This window comes from Phacochoerus africanus, chromosome 5 (genome assembly GCF_016906955.1).
Source record: "Phacochoerus africanus isolate WHEZ1 chromosome 5, ROS_Pafr_v1, whole genome shotgun sequence".
In the NCBI taxonomy this organism is placed as follows: Eukaryota; Metazoa; Chordata; class Mammalia; order Artiodactyla; family Suidae; genus Phacochoerus; species Phacochoerus africanus.
The window spans coordinates 28909071-28926091 of NC_062548.1; the positions used below are offsets into that span (position 1 = coordinate 28909071).

Sequence of the window (17021 nt, forward strand, 5' to 3'; positions counted from 1 at the left end):
TGTCTGTTTTACTGTTTGTCGAGGTCAGGAAATGACTCAACAGGAAGCACAATGTTAGGTGGGAACTGAACTGCAGCCCTCAGAGGTGCCCGATTAGAGACAGAGGCAAAGATGAAGACACTTAATCTGTTGTGCCTTCGGTTTTCTTTTCCAGGAGTTGACATTTCACATCCAGTATTTTTCCTATGATCATCTTCCTTGGAGTTTCTTTTTTAAATTTAGGAATGAAACAGAACCTTCTGGGGTATTGGGCCTAGAATTACTCAAGGCCTTTTTGGTTCCCAGTGATAGAAATCCAATGCAAACTGCCCTAGTCAACAAAAGGGAACTTACTCACTTACCTAACTTGACAAGTCCAGGAATATGTTGGCCTCAGACATAGTGGGATACCGGTGTTTAGATCATGTCATCAGGGATCAGCTCTTCATTTCTGGATTCTGCCTGTCTCTGCATGAAAATCCCATCTCCCGTGGGCCCCCACTAGCCTGAGTCTTAGATTCCCGTGCTCAAGCCCAGAGGAAAAAAGAGCATCAACTCTCCAAGGGTCCCAGGTGAAAATCTCAGGATTAGCTTCGAATGGTACAGATAAGGTCACATGACCATCCCAGAGCCAATTACAGAGGTAAGAGGTAACCACCCCACCTCTGCCAGAAATAGAGACGGAGTCAGAGCCACCCAAGTCAGGGGGCTGAACCACCAAGTGATGGTTCCTCAAGGAAAATCATAGTACTATTACCAGTAGGTGAGAGAAATGTCTTCAGAGTTTTGACCCTGGAGACCCTTAGAGGAACTTCATGCAAATTTCAGGGATCCTTTCCTAGGATCACTTTCCATGTAAAACTAACCTAAAACTGTAAATTGAATAAAATAAGCCCCCAATGCACATTTTCTACAGAATCACAGGACAGGACCTCAAGGGACCTTAAATGTCATCTGGTCCTGGCTCCATAAGAACACGGGCATCCAGAAGTTCCTGTCGTGGCTCAGTGGTTAACGAATCCGACTAGGAACCATGAGGTTGCGGGTTCGGTCCCTGCCCTTGCTCAATGTGTTAAGCTCATTGCCGTGAGCTGTGGTGTGGGTTGCAGACACGGCTTGGATCCCGCGTTGCTATGGCTCTGTCGTAGGCCGGTGGCTACGGCTCCGATTAGACCCCTAGCCTGGGAATCTCCATGTGCCGCAGGAGCGGCCCAAGAAATGGCAAACCAAACAAAACAAACAAACAAACAAACAAAAAAACCCCATGGAAATCCAGAGAGGAGAAACAGTTTGGATTCATCTAGACCTAGTTTCAAACCTTACCCCCATCAGCTTTAGCTGTGAGATTTTAGGCACGTTAGTTCACCATTCTGAGCCCCAGCTTCCTCATCTGTGAAATGGATGGTAAACCTTCTCCATAGAGTAATTTTGAAATAACAAGTGTGTGAAGTGCTAGGTATAGTATCCAATTACTATATCACTATCTACCCCACCATCTTCACAAACATTAGAAGCATCATCATTTCCCAAAGTCATGCTGTTATTTATAATTGAAGGTCAAAGTAGGACCCAGGTCTCCAGATTCTGAGATTAGACTGCCTATGTTAAGCATAACATTTTTTCCCTACTGTGTCATCCAGTGTGCTGGTTTTGACACAATTCATTTAACCCAGTATTGAATCCCAGTCTATTCATTGGGTTTTTATGGATGGACTGCTTTTAATGTGGCATGAGTTTTTATGTCCAATATGAAAAGATGTAAACATGCAGAAAAATTTAAATAACTGTACCGGTAATACCTAAGTACCTAACACCTAGATTTTACAATTAACATTTTATGATACTTGCTTTTTCACCTACCATCTATCTCTCCATGTATATTACTTCTTTATGTATTTCAAAGTAATTTGCCAACCTATAGGTGGACTTTTATATAGTTTAGTCCCAATTTTCAAAAACAAGACACATGGAGCTACCTTCCCTTTTGTATATTGATACCTCCATTTAAAGGTGTGTGAAGGGGGAGGCGAGAAGGCTATTGAATCATAAGTGCCTTTTTCTCATTTCTTTCTTTTTCTTTTTTTGTCTTTTTAGGGCTGCACTGGCAGCATATGGAGGTTCCCAGGCTAGGGGTTGAATCGGAGCTGTAGCCACTGGCCTACGCCAGAGCCACAGCAACGCGGGATCCGAGCCGCGTCTGCAACCTACACCACAGCTCACGGCAACGCCGGATCCTTAACCCACTGAGCAAGGGCAGGGACCGAACCCTCAACCTCATGGTTCCTAGTCGGATTCGTCAACCACTGCGCCACGACGGGAACTCCTCTCATTTCTAATACAGTCAGCTCCACTTATCTTTATTCAATCTGAAATGTCTTTCCAGTCTACTTGAATGTAAACCTTACTTGTTGGTTAGAGATTTTGTTATTTTGTCCTCTGCTGTGTCTAGAGAACGTAGCACAGAATATGGCACATAATACATGCTTAACAAATGTTTGCTCACTGACTTTTGTCCCTTCCCGAACCACCCCCATTGTCCTCATTTAGACTCTCTGTGTAACTCACGTCCAAGGTAAAAAATAATGAGAACTTAATCTTTAAAATAAAAAGCTTCATGTATTCCCTTTTGCTGACTCATAGTCTAGAAGGAGAGAGAAAACACTTCACATTAATATAAATGACCATAGCATTTGTGTTTCAACTATCATGTCACAAAGCAATTAGAAAACTTTAAAAAAATGAGCTTTCATTTAGCTGTTGATTCTCAAGGGTAAGGGCTAAAATTACATAGAAGGTCATTTATATTTTACAGCATTGACCTGGCTTAGAAAATACATTTTCACCTATTGAGAATTCCAAACAAATCAAAATAGCATGCAGACCTTGAGAAAGGAAATTTTCAATAGAAATGCAATTTGCTAAAATGACTACTGTTCCCTTTTCCTCTTTAAAAGCAAGTGGAAACGGTGTAATGACAAGTAAAATAGCATTGAAGTCAGTGAACCTTGTGGTCAAATCCTGTTTCCACCATGACGAACTTGAGCAAGTTCATCAACCTATCTTGGACTCACTGTTCCCACCCTTAGAAAGTAGTTAATGATGGAGTCCCTGTCATGGCTCAGTGGAAACGAATCTGACTAGCATCCATGAGGACACAGGTTCCACCCCTGGCCTTGTTCAGTGAGTTAAGGATCCACTGTTGCCATGAGCTGTGGTGTAGATTCCAGAAGCAGCTTGGATCCTGAGTTGGCTGTGGATGTGGTGTAGGCTGACAGCTGTAGCTCTGATTCCACCCCTAGCCTTGGAACTTCCATATGCCATGGGTGTAGCCCTTAAAAAAAGGCAGAGAAAAAAATGCAAATAAGAACATTTAAAGGGAGTTCCCATTATGGCTCAGTGGAAACAAATCTGACTAGGACCCATGAGGACACAGGTTCAATTCCTGGCTTCACTCAGTGGGTTAAGGATCTGCCGTGGCCATGAGCTGTGGTATAGGTCACAGACACTGGCTCAGTCAGATCTGGCATTGCTGTGGCTGTGGCAAAGGCTGGCAGCTACAGCTCTGATTGAACCCCTAGCCTGGGAACCTCCATATGCCATGGGTGCTGCCCTGAAAAGACAAAAGAAAAAGAAAGAAAGAACAAAAGATAGTTATTGATGCCTGCATGGATTAAATAAAATAACTTGGGTAATTTTCTTTCTTTTTTTTGTTTTTTTTGTTTTTTTGGTCTTTTGTCTTTTTAGGGCTGCGCTTGCGGCATATGGAGGTTCACAGGCTAGGGCTCTAATTGGACCTGTTACCGCCGGCCTGCGTCAGAGCCACAGCAACACCAGATCTGAGCCGTGTCTGTGACCTACACCACAGCTCATGGCAACGCCTGATCCTTAACCCACTGAGCGAGGCCAGGGATCAAACCTGTGTCCTCATGGATACTAGTCAGATTTGTTTCCACTGGGCTACAACAGGAACTCCCAACTTAAGTAATTTTCTTGATGCTTAGCACATAGATTAGGTGCAAAGGAAATAATAGTTTCCATCCCATAAATAATCTGAGATGCATACATATAGCTTATTCATCCAAAAGAACGTCAGCTTATCACAGATAGAAGTTATTGTGGAAATTGCTTTCGAGCTCTCACTCATTAAATTCTAACTCGCAGTTCTGGGAGGTTTGCAATGATTAACTTTTTGCATACTGTCTCCTCCCAGATCTACGAGATGATGCTGGTTAGACATGGCTATATGATTGTCGGAGACCCCATGGGTGGCAAGACTTGTGCTTATAAAGTGTTGGCTTCAGCTCTGGATGATCTACACAAAGGTAAAGCTCAAATTCCTGGCTTCCCGGGAGGAAAGGCCTCCCCACTCATTGACTGGCTCCATGGAGATGATGCCAGTCTATTAGCTTTGCCATCCCTGGACGAGGATGTAAGAGCCAAAAATAAAGCATGGCACACCGAGGTCTGCAGGCAGAAAATAAAGAGGAGGAGGAGGAGAGCTTCTAACGGGGGATTTCATGTTCATCATTAAGACTGGGGGAATTGTCTCAAAGGCTGAATAGTGGCTTTTGCAAAGATTTCCCAGTGGGAGAGAAACTTCTGCCACTGGCCTAAACAAAACTGTTCTAAAAGCAGATCATTGCATGATTTCTTTTCTTTTCCTTTCTCTTTCTTTCCATCCCATCTTCCTTTCTCTTTCTTTCCCTCCCCTTTCCCTTTTATTCCTCCCTCCCATCCCCTCTTTCTCATCCCTCCCTCCCTTCCTTCCTTCCATTTAATGCAGACGATAAAACCTCAGACTTTTTTTTTTTTTCTTTTCAGGGCCACACCTTCGGCATATGGAATTTCCCAGGCTTGGAGTCGAATCAGAGCTACAGCTGCCGGCCTACACCACAGCCATAGCAACAAAGGATCCGAGCCACGTCTGCAACCTACAGCATAGCTCACGGCAATGCTGGATCCCCAACCCCCTGAGCAAGGTCAGGGATCAAACCCGCATCTTCATGGATACTAGTCAGATTCATTTCCACTGTGCCACGATGGGAACTCCAAACCTCAGACTTTTTAAATCAGACCCAAATCTTGGGCAAATGACTAAACCTATCTTTGCTTCTGTTTTCCCAGCTGTAAAATGACATGTTGTGATAATTAAATGAGATTATGCATGTAAATAACCTAGCATGGTGTATCTACTCAACAAATAAACCTACATTTATTGCCAGAGAAACAGTTTGGGGTCTTTTTCTTTTATTAAACACAAGCCCATGGTTTTGCAAAGCAGGTGCCTTGCTATGCCTGGTTTACATAATCCCATCCAATATGCTTCGTTTTAACATTTTTTTCTAATAACATTTGTTGATTATGATTGAATTTCTGTTGCATTTTTGAGGGTTTTGTTTGGGGCACTAATTTGGCCTTAATAACTAATTTGAGCATTTCAAACTTAAGTAAAAATGTTGGCATTGAATGTAGTTTAGGAAACTAAATGGAGAGAAAAGGAGGATACACTGTTGTCTTTGCCTGACAGACAGAAACGAAGAAACGGTTTTTATTTCATTCCCCGCCTAGGCACGCCAGTTTTTCCTTTGAAAAATTGTGTAAAACTCTGGTTATTTTCTGTTATTATATACATATGATGTGCCATCCTCCAGTCTATATTTTCCTGTCGGGTCCTGGTGCTCCATTTCTCAGGGAACACTTATTGAGCAGCTAAAAAGGAGGTTTCAGGGATAAGCTAGCCCTTCAGAGAGAGAAAAGAAAAGTAACCATCATTTTTCAAAATCTTTTTTTTTTTTTTTTTTTTGAACATACCCAGGGCCTATGGAAATTCCTGGGCTGCAGATTGAATCTGAGCCACAGCTGCAGCTTACATCACAGCTGCAGCAATGCCAGATCCTTAACACAGTATGTTGGATTGGGGATCAAACCCATGCCTCAGCAGCGATCCAAGCTGCCATAGAGACAATGCCAGATCTTTAACCTACTGTGCCACAGTGGGGACTCCTCAGAATCTTTTACCTGTTTGCTATTTCCTCAAAGCCAAGGTTCAAGCCTTGAGAGCCAGGAATATAAAGAGACCTGATTATATAGTATGGCTCTCCTTTACTGCCTGAGTTATTTTAGGCTCAGGCAGACTTCTTTATATCTGACTGGCACATTTGCCCTCTTTGAAATGAGCCTTAGAAGACAATATGGTAGGAAACTAATGGCTGTAAAAGCCTAGTAATTTAAGACATTGCCTATTCAGATATCCCAATTTTTATATGAACTGAGTATAGATTTTTATAAGGACTATCCATGGATGGCATATTGGTACAAATTGGTTGGTCTTTGAGATGGCATTATCTCTTGTCTAATGTTCTGGTCAAACCAGAACCTTTGTAATTTGTGTTGGACCTTCTTGCCCAGCCAAGCAGATGGAGGAATTTGCTGTGGAGTACCAGATCATTAACCCCAAGGCCATCACCATGGGGCAGCTGTATGGGTGCTTCGATCAAGTGAGCCACGAATGGACAGATGGTGTCCTCGCCAATACTTTCCGGGAGCAAGCATCTTCTTTATCTGATGATCGCAAATGGATTATATTTGATGGGCCAGTGGATGCTGTTTGGATTGAAAATATGAACACTGTTCTGGATGACAATAAAAAGGTACCTACTAAGTCTGATATCACTTTTACATGGATGGGATATAAACTCTTTTTATTAAACTGAGTGATTGATCAAAACTATATAATATATACATTTATCACACTAAGCATCAATGCCCCACAAGAAAGTAACAGTTAGCAATTCATGAATCATACTTTTGTTTGTACTTATAGTGGGTAAGCTATGTGTGTTTAGAGACACAGTTGCATAGTGGTTAAAAGCCTTGGTGCTGGCATCAGATTGGACCACTAGCTCTACAACTGAGCTGTTATATTAATATGGCAAGTCACATATTAATATATTAGAGGGGTTGATGATTAAATAAGATAGTATATACACTGTACCTGACATATGGGACGTGTTTTGGTTACCTATTGCTGTATAACAAACCAACTTAATACTTAGCAGCTAAACTTTGCTAACAGTACTGCGGATTATAAGTTTTGGAAGGGTTTAGGTGGGCTCAGCTAATCCTCATGACATCAGCGGGGCCGCTAAGGCACACATTCCCAGCCACATCCAAAGTAGCTTCTTCACTCAGTATTTGGGGGCTCATTCCTGCTTGACCTATCTATCGCTCTGTGATTCTCTCTCTGTTTCTGTCTCTCTGCCTCTTTTTCACTCAAATAGCATCTTATCCTCCAGCCTCTCCACACAGCTTGGGCTTCTCATTTATTGCTCTCTGAGTAGTGACACATCTTACAGAGTGGTCGATTTGCAAGAGGCAGGAAATGAAAATTCTCAGGAACTTAGGCGCTATGCTTGGAACTGGCACAGCATCTCTTTGTCTGAATTCTATTGATCAAAGAAGTCACAACCCTGTCCAGGTTCAAAGGGGTGAAGAAATAGACTCCACTTCTTGATGGAAGTAGGCAAGGTCACATTGCAAAAGTGCATGTGGGATAGGAGATACTGTTGCAGTAGTCTTTAGAAAATGTATTCTGCCACAGTAAGTGTCGTAGTTAAAGAGCTTAGATTCTGAAGCCTAGGTTCACATCCAGTCCTCCCACTGAGCTGTGTAATCTCAGGCGAGCTATTTGGCCTATCTATGCCTCAGTTTGATCATCTGTAAATGAGGGTGATAGTGTCTGCATCACTATGTTGTTAGGAAGATTAGGTAAGTTAATATTTTCAGAAGTTCCCGTCATGGTGCAGATAAATCTGACTAGGAACCATGACGTTGCAGGTTTGATTTCTGGCCTCACTCAGTGAATTAAGGATCCCGCCTTGCCATGAGCTGTGGTGTAGGTTGCAGACGTGGCTCAGATCCCACATTGCTGTGGCTATGGCATTGGCTGGTAGCCGTAGTTCTGATTCAACCCCTAGCCTGGGAAGCTCCATATGCCACGGGTGTGCCCTAAAAAAATGACAAAAAGACAAAATATATATATATTTTTCAAACAACTTATAATAGTGCCTGGCATGTAGAAAGTGTGTTAAAATTAAAATAAAATAATACTTATCACCATTTCAGGGAAGAGTTGTACTGAATGTACATCATTATCAAATTGAAATGTATTTTCATACTGCATTTAAATTTAACAAGACTGAGTCATGCTCAACAATGAGAGGCCTAATTATCCAAATTATACACATATACTGATTATAGCTTATGCATAAGTTTGATTATATAACATAATAAAAATAGAATTGTTTTATTACATGATATGGACTATGTAATATACACTAATTGTACAAATGCATTGGTTGGTCTTGGATTAGAAATATAGAGTCATAATCAGTGCATTTCCTGATAGCTCCTCTCAGCTTTAGACGAAATCAAACTATGGTCAGAGGTATGAGACTATTTTCCTTTTCTTGTTATCCAGAGATGACACTGCTAGTTGTGTCAGTCCCATCACAGCTGTTTCCAGATGTGTTTCATGTGGGCCTGGTAATATACAAGGAACTTTTTAAACCACGACTTAGGATGAGAAGCAGGGAGCGATAGAGTTTTCTCTTTTCCCCAAGAGACCAAGCCCTCAGGCCATCTCATGACTTAAACATCTCACTTTAATCCGTGTTGGAAATGAGAAGCAGCACCACAGACTTAGTGTATATACTCAGAAACTTTCATGTGTGTTTGCACTACTTTCTACAGGGATGTGCCTGCTCAACACTAGAACTTCTGATGGTCTTTCCTTCCATTCCAAAAAGGATTTGTGTAGATACTCTTGTCAGTCTAACCCCAGACCAGTCTATGCGAGATTCCAAAAGGAGTCTTTGTGAGAAACTTGTACAAATAGAAGATAATGGGAGTTTGCAATAAAGTTGCAAGCCTGAGGAAGGAACCATAAAACTTGCTGTAATCTAATAATTTCTAGAATCTTCATCTAAGGCTGCAACTCAGTGGTTCTCTGACCTTATTTATTTATTTATTGCCTTTTTGCCTTTTCTAGGGCCGCTCCCGCAGCATATGGAGGTTCCCAGGCTAGGGGTTGAATCGGAGCTGTAGCCACCGGCCTACGCCAGAGCCACAGCAACACGGGATCCGAGCCAAGTCTGCGACCTACACCACAGCTCATGGCAATGCCGGATCGTCAACCCACTGAGCAAGGCCAGGGATCGAACCCACAACCTCATGGTTCCTAGTCGGATTTGTTAACCACTGGGCCACAACGGGAACTCCTGACCTCCCTATTTAATATGATAGCTCACTAGACATAGTATTCTCTCCAGTTCCTCTTCTACTTTATTTTTTCTGAAGCACTTTCATCATTGTATATATTTTTCTGACTACCTATCTCCTCCTATCAGAATGCAGACCTCAAGAGGACAGGGATTTTTGTCTGTTTTATTCTATGCAACTAGCATAGGGCCTGACACATAACAGATATGCAAGAAATATCTGTTGAATGAATTCAAAGCATCTCTGTCTCCACTGAGGCTTTTCACGTGCAGATGAACCTTAACCTCTTTGCTGCCCTTCACCCCTCTGCTTTGTACTTTCAGCTGTGTTTGATGAGTGGAGAGATTATCCAGATGAGCTCCAAGATGAGTCTGATCTTCGAACCAGCTGACCTGGAGCAGGCCTCCCCAGCCACTGTGAGCAGGTCAGTCAGCTGGCATGGGGCCCCCAGAGGGAAGGTGTGACCTCACTAACCCTGATAGGAGGGAAAGCTTTAAATATCCACAGATGTGACTAAGTTCTAGCAGAATACCTACATTGCTTGTCAATTAGATTTGTTGTAAAAGCAGTCCTCAATCCACCTTGCTGAGAGGGGTCTAAAATCAGGGAAGTATTCTGGAAAGAGTTTTATATTATCTCCTAAAATTGAACCTTCATATGCTTCATGACCCAGAAATTCTAAGTACACACCGAAAAGAAACTTTTGCCCATGTACAATAAGAGACAAGTACCAGAATCTTCATAGTGCATGTAATTCATAATAACAAATACTTAGAAACAACCCAAATGCCCTTGAACAGAAGTGAATTAAAAAGTATAGGAGTTCCCAGTGTGGTTCAGTGGATTAAGAACCCAATGTAGCATCCATGAGGACGTGGCTTCAATCCCTGGCCTCGCACAGTGAGTTAAGGATCTGATGTTGCCACAAGCTGTGGCATAGCATGCAAATGCAGCTTGGATCCGGTGTTGCTGTGGCCTAGGCCTGCAGCTGTAGCTCTGATTCTGCCCCTAGCCAAGGAATTTCCATATGGCACAGGTGCTGCCTTAAAAAAAAAAAAAAAAACTAAGGTGGGATCAAGATGGCAGAGGAGTAAGACAGGGCTCTCACCTTCTCCCACAAACACATCAAAAAAAAAAAAACTATCTACATGTAAAATGATTGGCATAAAACATCCACTGAACATTGGCAGAAGACCTTAAACTGCCAAAAAGAGCAAGAAACCCTCTACATAACTGGGTTGAACAAAAGTGAAAAAAGAGAGAGAAGATAGGAAAAAAAATGAATCAGGATGGGACCAGCACTCCTGAGACTGTGAAAGAGAAAAAGAACCCATACCCTGGGAGGCCACCTAAATGATGGGGAGATCAGCCTCTGAAAAAAACACAGCCAGACTGACTGAGGAGGGCAAAGCAGAAAAGGAGCCACACAGACCATTGGTACTATCTCCTCGGACACCACAACCTGAGACATTTGGGGGCTGGGTACTGAGACTCAGGCTTCAGAGGTCAGTTCCAGAAAGAGACCTAGGGTTGGCTGTGTGGAGACAGCCTAAGTGACTAGGGAGCAGTATGCCATGGGCTGGGGAGTGGAGTGTCACAGCCAAGATGGTTGGGGGAGGAGGCCTGGGCCCACAGGAGGGGCAAGGCACCATTGTCAGGAAGGGTAAGAGGAAGAGGGTTGGATCCATCATAGGACTATCTTTCTCTGCGCACACACACAGGTTCTCAGGCAGTAGATCACCTCTTCCATAGGCTCTCAGGCAGTGAGGTGCCTCATGCAGATGATATATAGGTAGTAGGGACAAACCACCAGAGCCATCTCAGACTCCAGAGGTGGGAGCAGCCTTCCACCACTAGGAATTCATAAAGAAGCACTGCCTATGGCCCCAGTCGTCTCAGGGATCACCCCTGAGGAGGGCACTGCAACCAAGCACCACCCATTGCCCTCACTCCCCTGGGAACACATACACTCTGCTGTTACTTCTGCTAAAGGCTCTTGATGATGCCTGAACCTCCTTGAGAGTCACTGCCACCTCTGCAACCAGGAGCACCCTATACCACCTCCCTGTGGGTCCTTGCCACTAGGCAGTGGCTCCAGGCCATGCTTATTGCCTCCATCTTCCTGGAAGTAAGTGCAGGCCATACACCAGCACACCACCTATCAAGGGGATAACAGCTTGCACACACTGAGGAAAGATCCAAACCAAAAGTGGCCCTCAAGCCAAAATAATAATAATAAGCCCTCACAAACTACCCAGGAGCACTCTTGCATATAAATAGCCCTCCAAGACTATAGAATAAGAAAAATAAGCAAAATGAAGAAGTTCAGAGTCCACTCCCAGTTGAAAGAAAAGGAGAATTCCCCTGAAGGAGCAAACAATGAAACACACCTCTACAGTCTAACAGACACCAAAGTCAAAAAGGAGATAATGAAAATACGGAAAGAGTGGATATGAACAGTAATGCAGATTACTTTAGAAAAGAACTAGAAAATATAAGGAGGAGTCAAGAAAAGTTAAAATTCATTTGCAGGGATGCAAACTGATTTAAAGGCATTGAAGAGCAGAATGAATAATGCAGAGGAAGGAATAAGTGACTTAGAAGATAGAATAATGGAAATCACACAACCAGGACAGCAAACCAAATGAAACAACATGAAAGCAATATAAGATATCTATGGAATAATATAAAATGGGCCAACCTACACATAATAGGGATTCCAGAAGGAGAAGAAAAAGAAAAGGAGATTGAAAATATATTTGAAGAAATTATGGATGAAAACTTTTCAAATCTACAGGAAACAGATATCAAGATATGGGAAGCACAGAGGGCCCCAAACAAGTTAATCCCAACCAGGCCCACACCAAGACATATTACAATAAAAATGGCAAAAGTTAAAGAGAGGATTTTAAAGGCAACAGGAGAAAAACAGTTAATTATAAGGGAACCCCCATAAGGCTATCAACAGATTTCTCCTCAAAAACACTACAGGCCAGAAAAGAGTGGCAGGATATATTCAAAGATCCAAAAGGGAAAAAATGTATGGCCTAGAATCCTCTCCCCAGGAAGATTATCATTTAAAATAGAAGGGGAAATAAAGAATTTCTCCAACAAACAAAAACTAAAAGAATACAGCAATACTAAATCCATTCTAAAGGAAATACTGAAAGGTCTCCTCTAAATAGGGAAGAAGTAAGAAGATATAGGAGGAATTCATAATTGGAAAGTAATCACTTAAGCCAGTATACAGATCTAAAAGAAAAAAAAAACTATTTGTAAAAGCAACAGTAAACAAAAGAACAGAAAAAAGAAAACGTGAACATGTAAAAACGGACATCAAAATCATTAAATGTGGGAAAGTAAAGCAAGAAAAATCTAGATTTTTTTCTTTCTTTTTTTTTAGAATGTGTTTAAGCCTATATGACTGCAGGCTAAAACAAGCAGATACAGGGAGGGCTTAACATACTTGAAAAACAGGGCAAGCACAAATCAAAACCAAAAATTGCATTCACAAAAAAACTTATATTCACAAGCATAAAATTACATTCACAAGCATAAAAAAAAGGAAATCATCCAACCAAAAAAAAAAAGAAAGGAACAAAGAAGAAATGTAGGATCAACTGGAAAACAAGGTTTAAAATGACAGTAAATACCTATTTATCAGCAATTACCTTAAATATCAATGGAATGAAAGCTCTAGCCAGAAGACAAAATGACTGAATAAAAAAACAAGAGCCTACAATATGCTGCCTACAAGAGATTCACCTTAGGGCAAAGGACACACATAAATTGAAAGTGAGAGGATGAGAAAGATATTTCATGCAATTGGAAATGATAGGAAAGTGGGAGTTGGAATACTCATATCAGACAAAATAGACTTGAAAACAAAGGCCAGGGAAATCCCTGTTGTGGCACACTGGAAACAAATTTGACTAGTATCCATGAGGATGAGGGTTCAATCCCTGGTCTCTCTCAGTGGGTTAAGGATCTGGCATTGCTGCGAACTGAGATGTAGGTTGAAGATATAACTTGGATCTGGCGTTTCTGTGGCTGTGGTGGAGGCTGGCAGCTGTAGCTCTAATTTGACCCCTAGCCTGGGCACTTCCATATGCAGTGGGTATAGCCTTTAAAAGCAAGAAAAATAAAAAATAAATAAAAGGCCATAAAGAAAGACAAAGAAGGACACTTTTTAATGATAGAAGGATCAATTCAAGAAGAGGATATTATACTTATCAGTATATTTCCCCCTAATATAGGAGCACCCAAATACAACAAATACTAACAGACATGAAAGAAGAAATTGATGGGAATACAATATAATAGGAGATCTTAACACCTCACTCATATCAAAGGACAGATCCTCTAGAAAGAAAATTATAAGGCAGCAGAGATCCTAAATGACACAACAGAACCATTAGACGCAATTTATATTTTCAGGTCATTACATCCAAAAAAGCCAGAATAGACATTCTTTTCAAGTGCGCATAGAACATTCTCAAAGATTGATGACATATTGGGGCACAAAACAAACCTTAACAAATTTAAGAGTATAGAAATTATTTCAGGCAACCTCTCTGACCACAATGGCATGAAACTAGAAATCAACCACAGGAAAAAAAATGAGAAAAAACTGACTACATGGGGACTAAACAAAATGCTACTAAAAAACCAGTGGGTAAACAAGGAAATCAAAAGGGAAATTAAAATACCTCAAGGAGTTCCCATCATGGCTCAGCGGGTTAAAAACACAACTTGTATCCATGAGGAAAAACAGGGCCTCTCAGTGGCCACTGGCCTCTCTCAGTGGGTTAAAGGATCTAGTGTTGCCATGAGCTGTGGTGTTGTTTCAAACATGGTTTGGATCTGGTACTGCTGTAGCTGTGGCATAGAAGTTCCAATTCTACCCCTAGTCCAGGAATTTCTGTATGCCACATGTGTGGCCCTAAAAAATAAAAATAAGAAGTAAGTAAAAATTTTTTAAAAGCCTCAAGACAAATGACATGAAAACACAAAAGCATAACCATTCAAAAATCTATAGGATGCTGCAAAAGCAGTTCTTAGAGGAAAGTTTATAGTGATACAAGCCTTCCTCAAAAAAAGAAGAAAACTCTCAAATCAACAACTTAACCTACCACCTAAAGGAATTAGAAAAAGAAGAACAAAGAATCCCTAAAGTCAGCAGAAGTAAGGAAATCATAAAGATCAGAGAGGAAATCAATAAAAATAGAGATTCAAAATACAATAGAAAAAAATCAATAAAACTAAGAGCTGGTTCTTTGAAAGGGTAAACAAAATTGAAAAGCCTCTGGCCAGACTCACCAAGAAGAAGGGAAAGAGAACCCAAATAAACAAAATAAATAAAAATGGAGTTCCCGTTGTGGCACAGTGGTTAATGAATCTGACTAGGAACCATGAGGTTGCAGGTTCGATCCCTGGCCTTGCTCAGTGGGTTAAGGATCTGGCATGGCCGTGAGCTGTGGTGTAGGTCACAGACGCAGCTCAGATCCCACGTTGCTGTGGCTGTGGCAAAGGCTGGCAGCTACAGCTCCAATTAGACCCCTACCCTGGAACCTCCATATGCCGCGGGAGCGGCCCTAGGAAAGGCAAAAAGCCAAAAAATAATAATAATAAATAAATGAAAAGGGAGAAATCTCAACAGAAGCTGCAGAAATACAAAAAACCATAAGAGAATACTACGAACAATTATATGCCAACAAATTTGACAATCTGGAAGAAATGGACAGCTTTCTAGAGCCATACAGGCCACCAAAACTGAATCAAGAAGAAATAGATCATTTAAACAGACCCATCACTAAAAATGAAATTGAATATGTAATAAAAACACTCCCTACAAACAAAAACCTAGGACTAGGTGGCTTCACAGGCAAATTTTACCAAACATACAAAGAAGAATTTATACCCATCCTTCTTAAAATTTCCAAAAGATAGAAGGAATACTCCCAAAGACATTCTATGAAGCCACCATCATCCTAATACCAAAACTGGACAAAGATACTACCAAAAAAGAAAATTATAGGCCAATATTTTTTATTACTATAGATGCAAAAATTCTCAAAAAAAATTTAGCCAACCAAATCCAATGAGACATAAAAGAGATCATACACCACGACCAAGTGAGATTGATTCCATGTTCACAAGGATGATTCGACATATACGAATCAATCAACATCATACACTACATTAACCAAAAAAAAGTAAAAAAACACATGAGCATCCCAGTAGATGCAGGGAAAGCATTCGACAAAATCCAACATCCTCTCGTGATAAAAACTCTTACCAAAGTGCGTATAGAGGGAACATACCTTAACATAATAAAAACCATTTATGACAAACCCACAGCCAATATAATACTCAACAGAGAAAAGCTGAAAGCCTTCCTGCTAAAATCTGGAACAAGACAAGAATGCCTGCTCTTACCACTTTTATTCAACATAGTATTGGAGGTTCTAGCCACTGGAAGTAGACAAACAAAAGAAATAAAAGGTATCCAAATTGGAAGAGAAGACATAAAATTGTCATTACATGCAGATGACATGATGACTATATATTGAAAATCCTAAGGACTCCACACAAAACCTAGTTGAACTGATCAATGAATTCAGCAAAGTAGCCAGTTACAAAATTAACTTAATTGAGAAATTGGTTGCATTTCTGTACACTAACAATGAAATATCAGAAGGAATATAAAAAAACCAATAACTTTTAAGATTATACCCCCCAAAATTAAATACCTAGGAATAATCCTGACCAAGGAAGTGAATGATTTATATGCTGAGAACTATAAAACATTAATCAATGAAATTAAAGAGGATTAAAAGAAATGGAAAGATATCCCATGCTCCTGGATCAGAAGAATTAATATCATTAAAATGGCCATACTACCCAAAGCAATCTAGAGACTTAATGTGATCCCTATCAAGTTACCCATAATATTTTTCACAGAACTAGAACAAACAGTCCAAAAATTTATATGGAACCACTAAAGACCCAGAATTGCCAAAGCAATCTTGAGGGAAAAAAAGACAAGCAGGAGGCATAACTCTCCCAGACTTCAGACAGTAATTCAGAGCTACAGTTATCAAGACAGTGTGGTACTTGTACAAAAGCAGACACATAGACAAATGAAACAGAATACAGAGCCCAGAAATAAACTCAGACACCTATTGACAATTCATCTTTGACAAGGAGGCAAGAATATAAAATGAGAAAAAGTCTCTTCAGCAAATGGTGCTGGGAAAACTGGACAGCTGCATGTAAATCAATGAAACTAGAACACACCTTAACACCACACACAAAAATAAACTCAAAATGGCTTAAAGACTTAAACACAAGAAAAGACACTATCAAACTCCTAGAAGAGAACATAGGCAAAACATTCTCTGACGTCATCCATACAGATGTTTTCTTTGGTCAGTCTCCAAGTCAACAGAAATAAAAACAAAAATAAACCAATGGGACCTAATCAAACTTACAAGTTTTTGCACAATGAAGGAAGCCACAAAAAAATAAAAGGACAACCTACAGAATGGGAGAAAATAGCTGCAAATGATGCTACTGACAAGGTCTTAATTTCCACAATGTACAAACAACTGATACAACTCAACAGCAAAAAAAAAAAAAAAAACAAACAAACAACCCAATTGAAAAATGGATTGTTTTTCATAACCCATTTCATAACCCAAAGATGTAAATAGACATTTCTCCAAAGAAAACATATGGATAGCCAATAGGCACATGAGAAA

The 17021-nt window shown here is 40.7% G+C and overlaps 1 protein-coding gene across 1 annotated transcript in view; it reads left to right on the forward strand.

Annotated features, from left to right (window-relative positions):
* The window catches only part of DNAH3 (dynein axonemal heavy chain 3), a 216575-nt gene that overhangs the window by 84622 nt on the left and 114932 nt on the right, over positions 1-17021 (forward strand). Inside the window, exons 36-38 of the mRNA XM_047780346.1 lie at positions 4190-4301; positions 6388-6629; positions 9582-9682. Coding sequence (XP_047636302.1) covers positions 4190-4301; positions 6388-6629; positions 9582-9682 — 455 coding nt within the window. The remainder of the gene's footprint in view (positions 1-4189; positions 4302-6387; positions 6630-9581; positions 9683-17021) is intronic.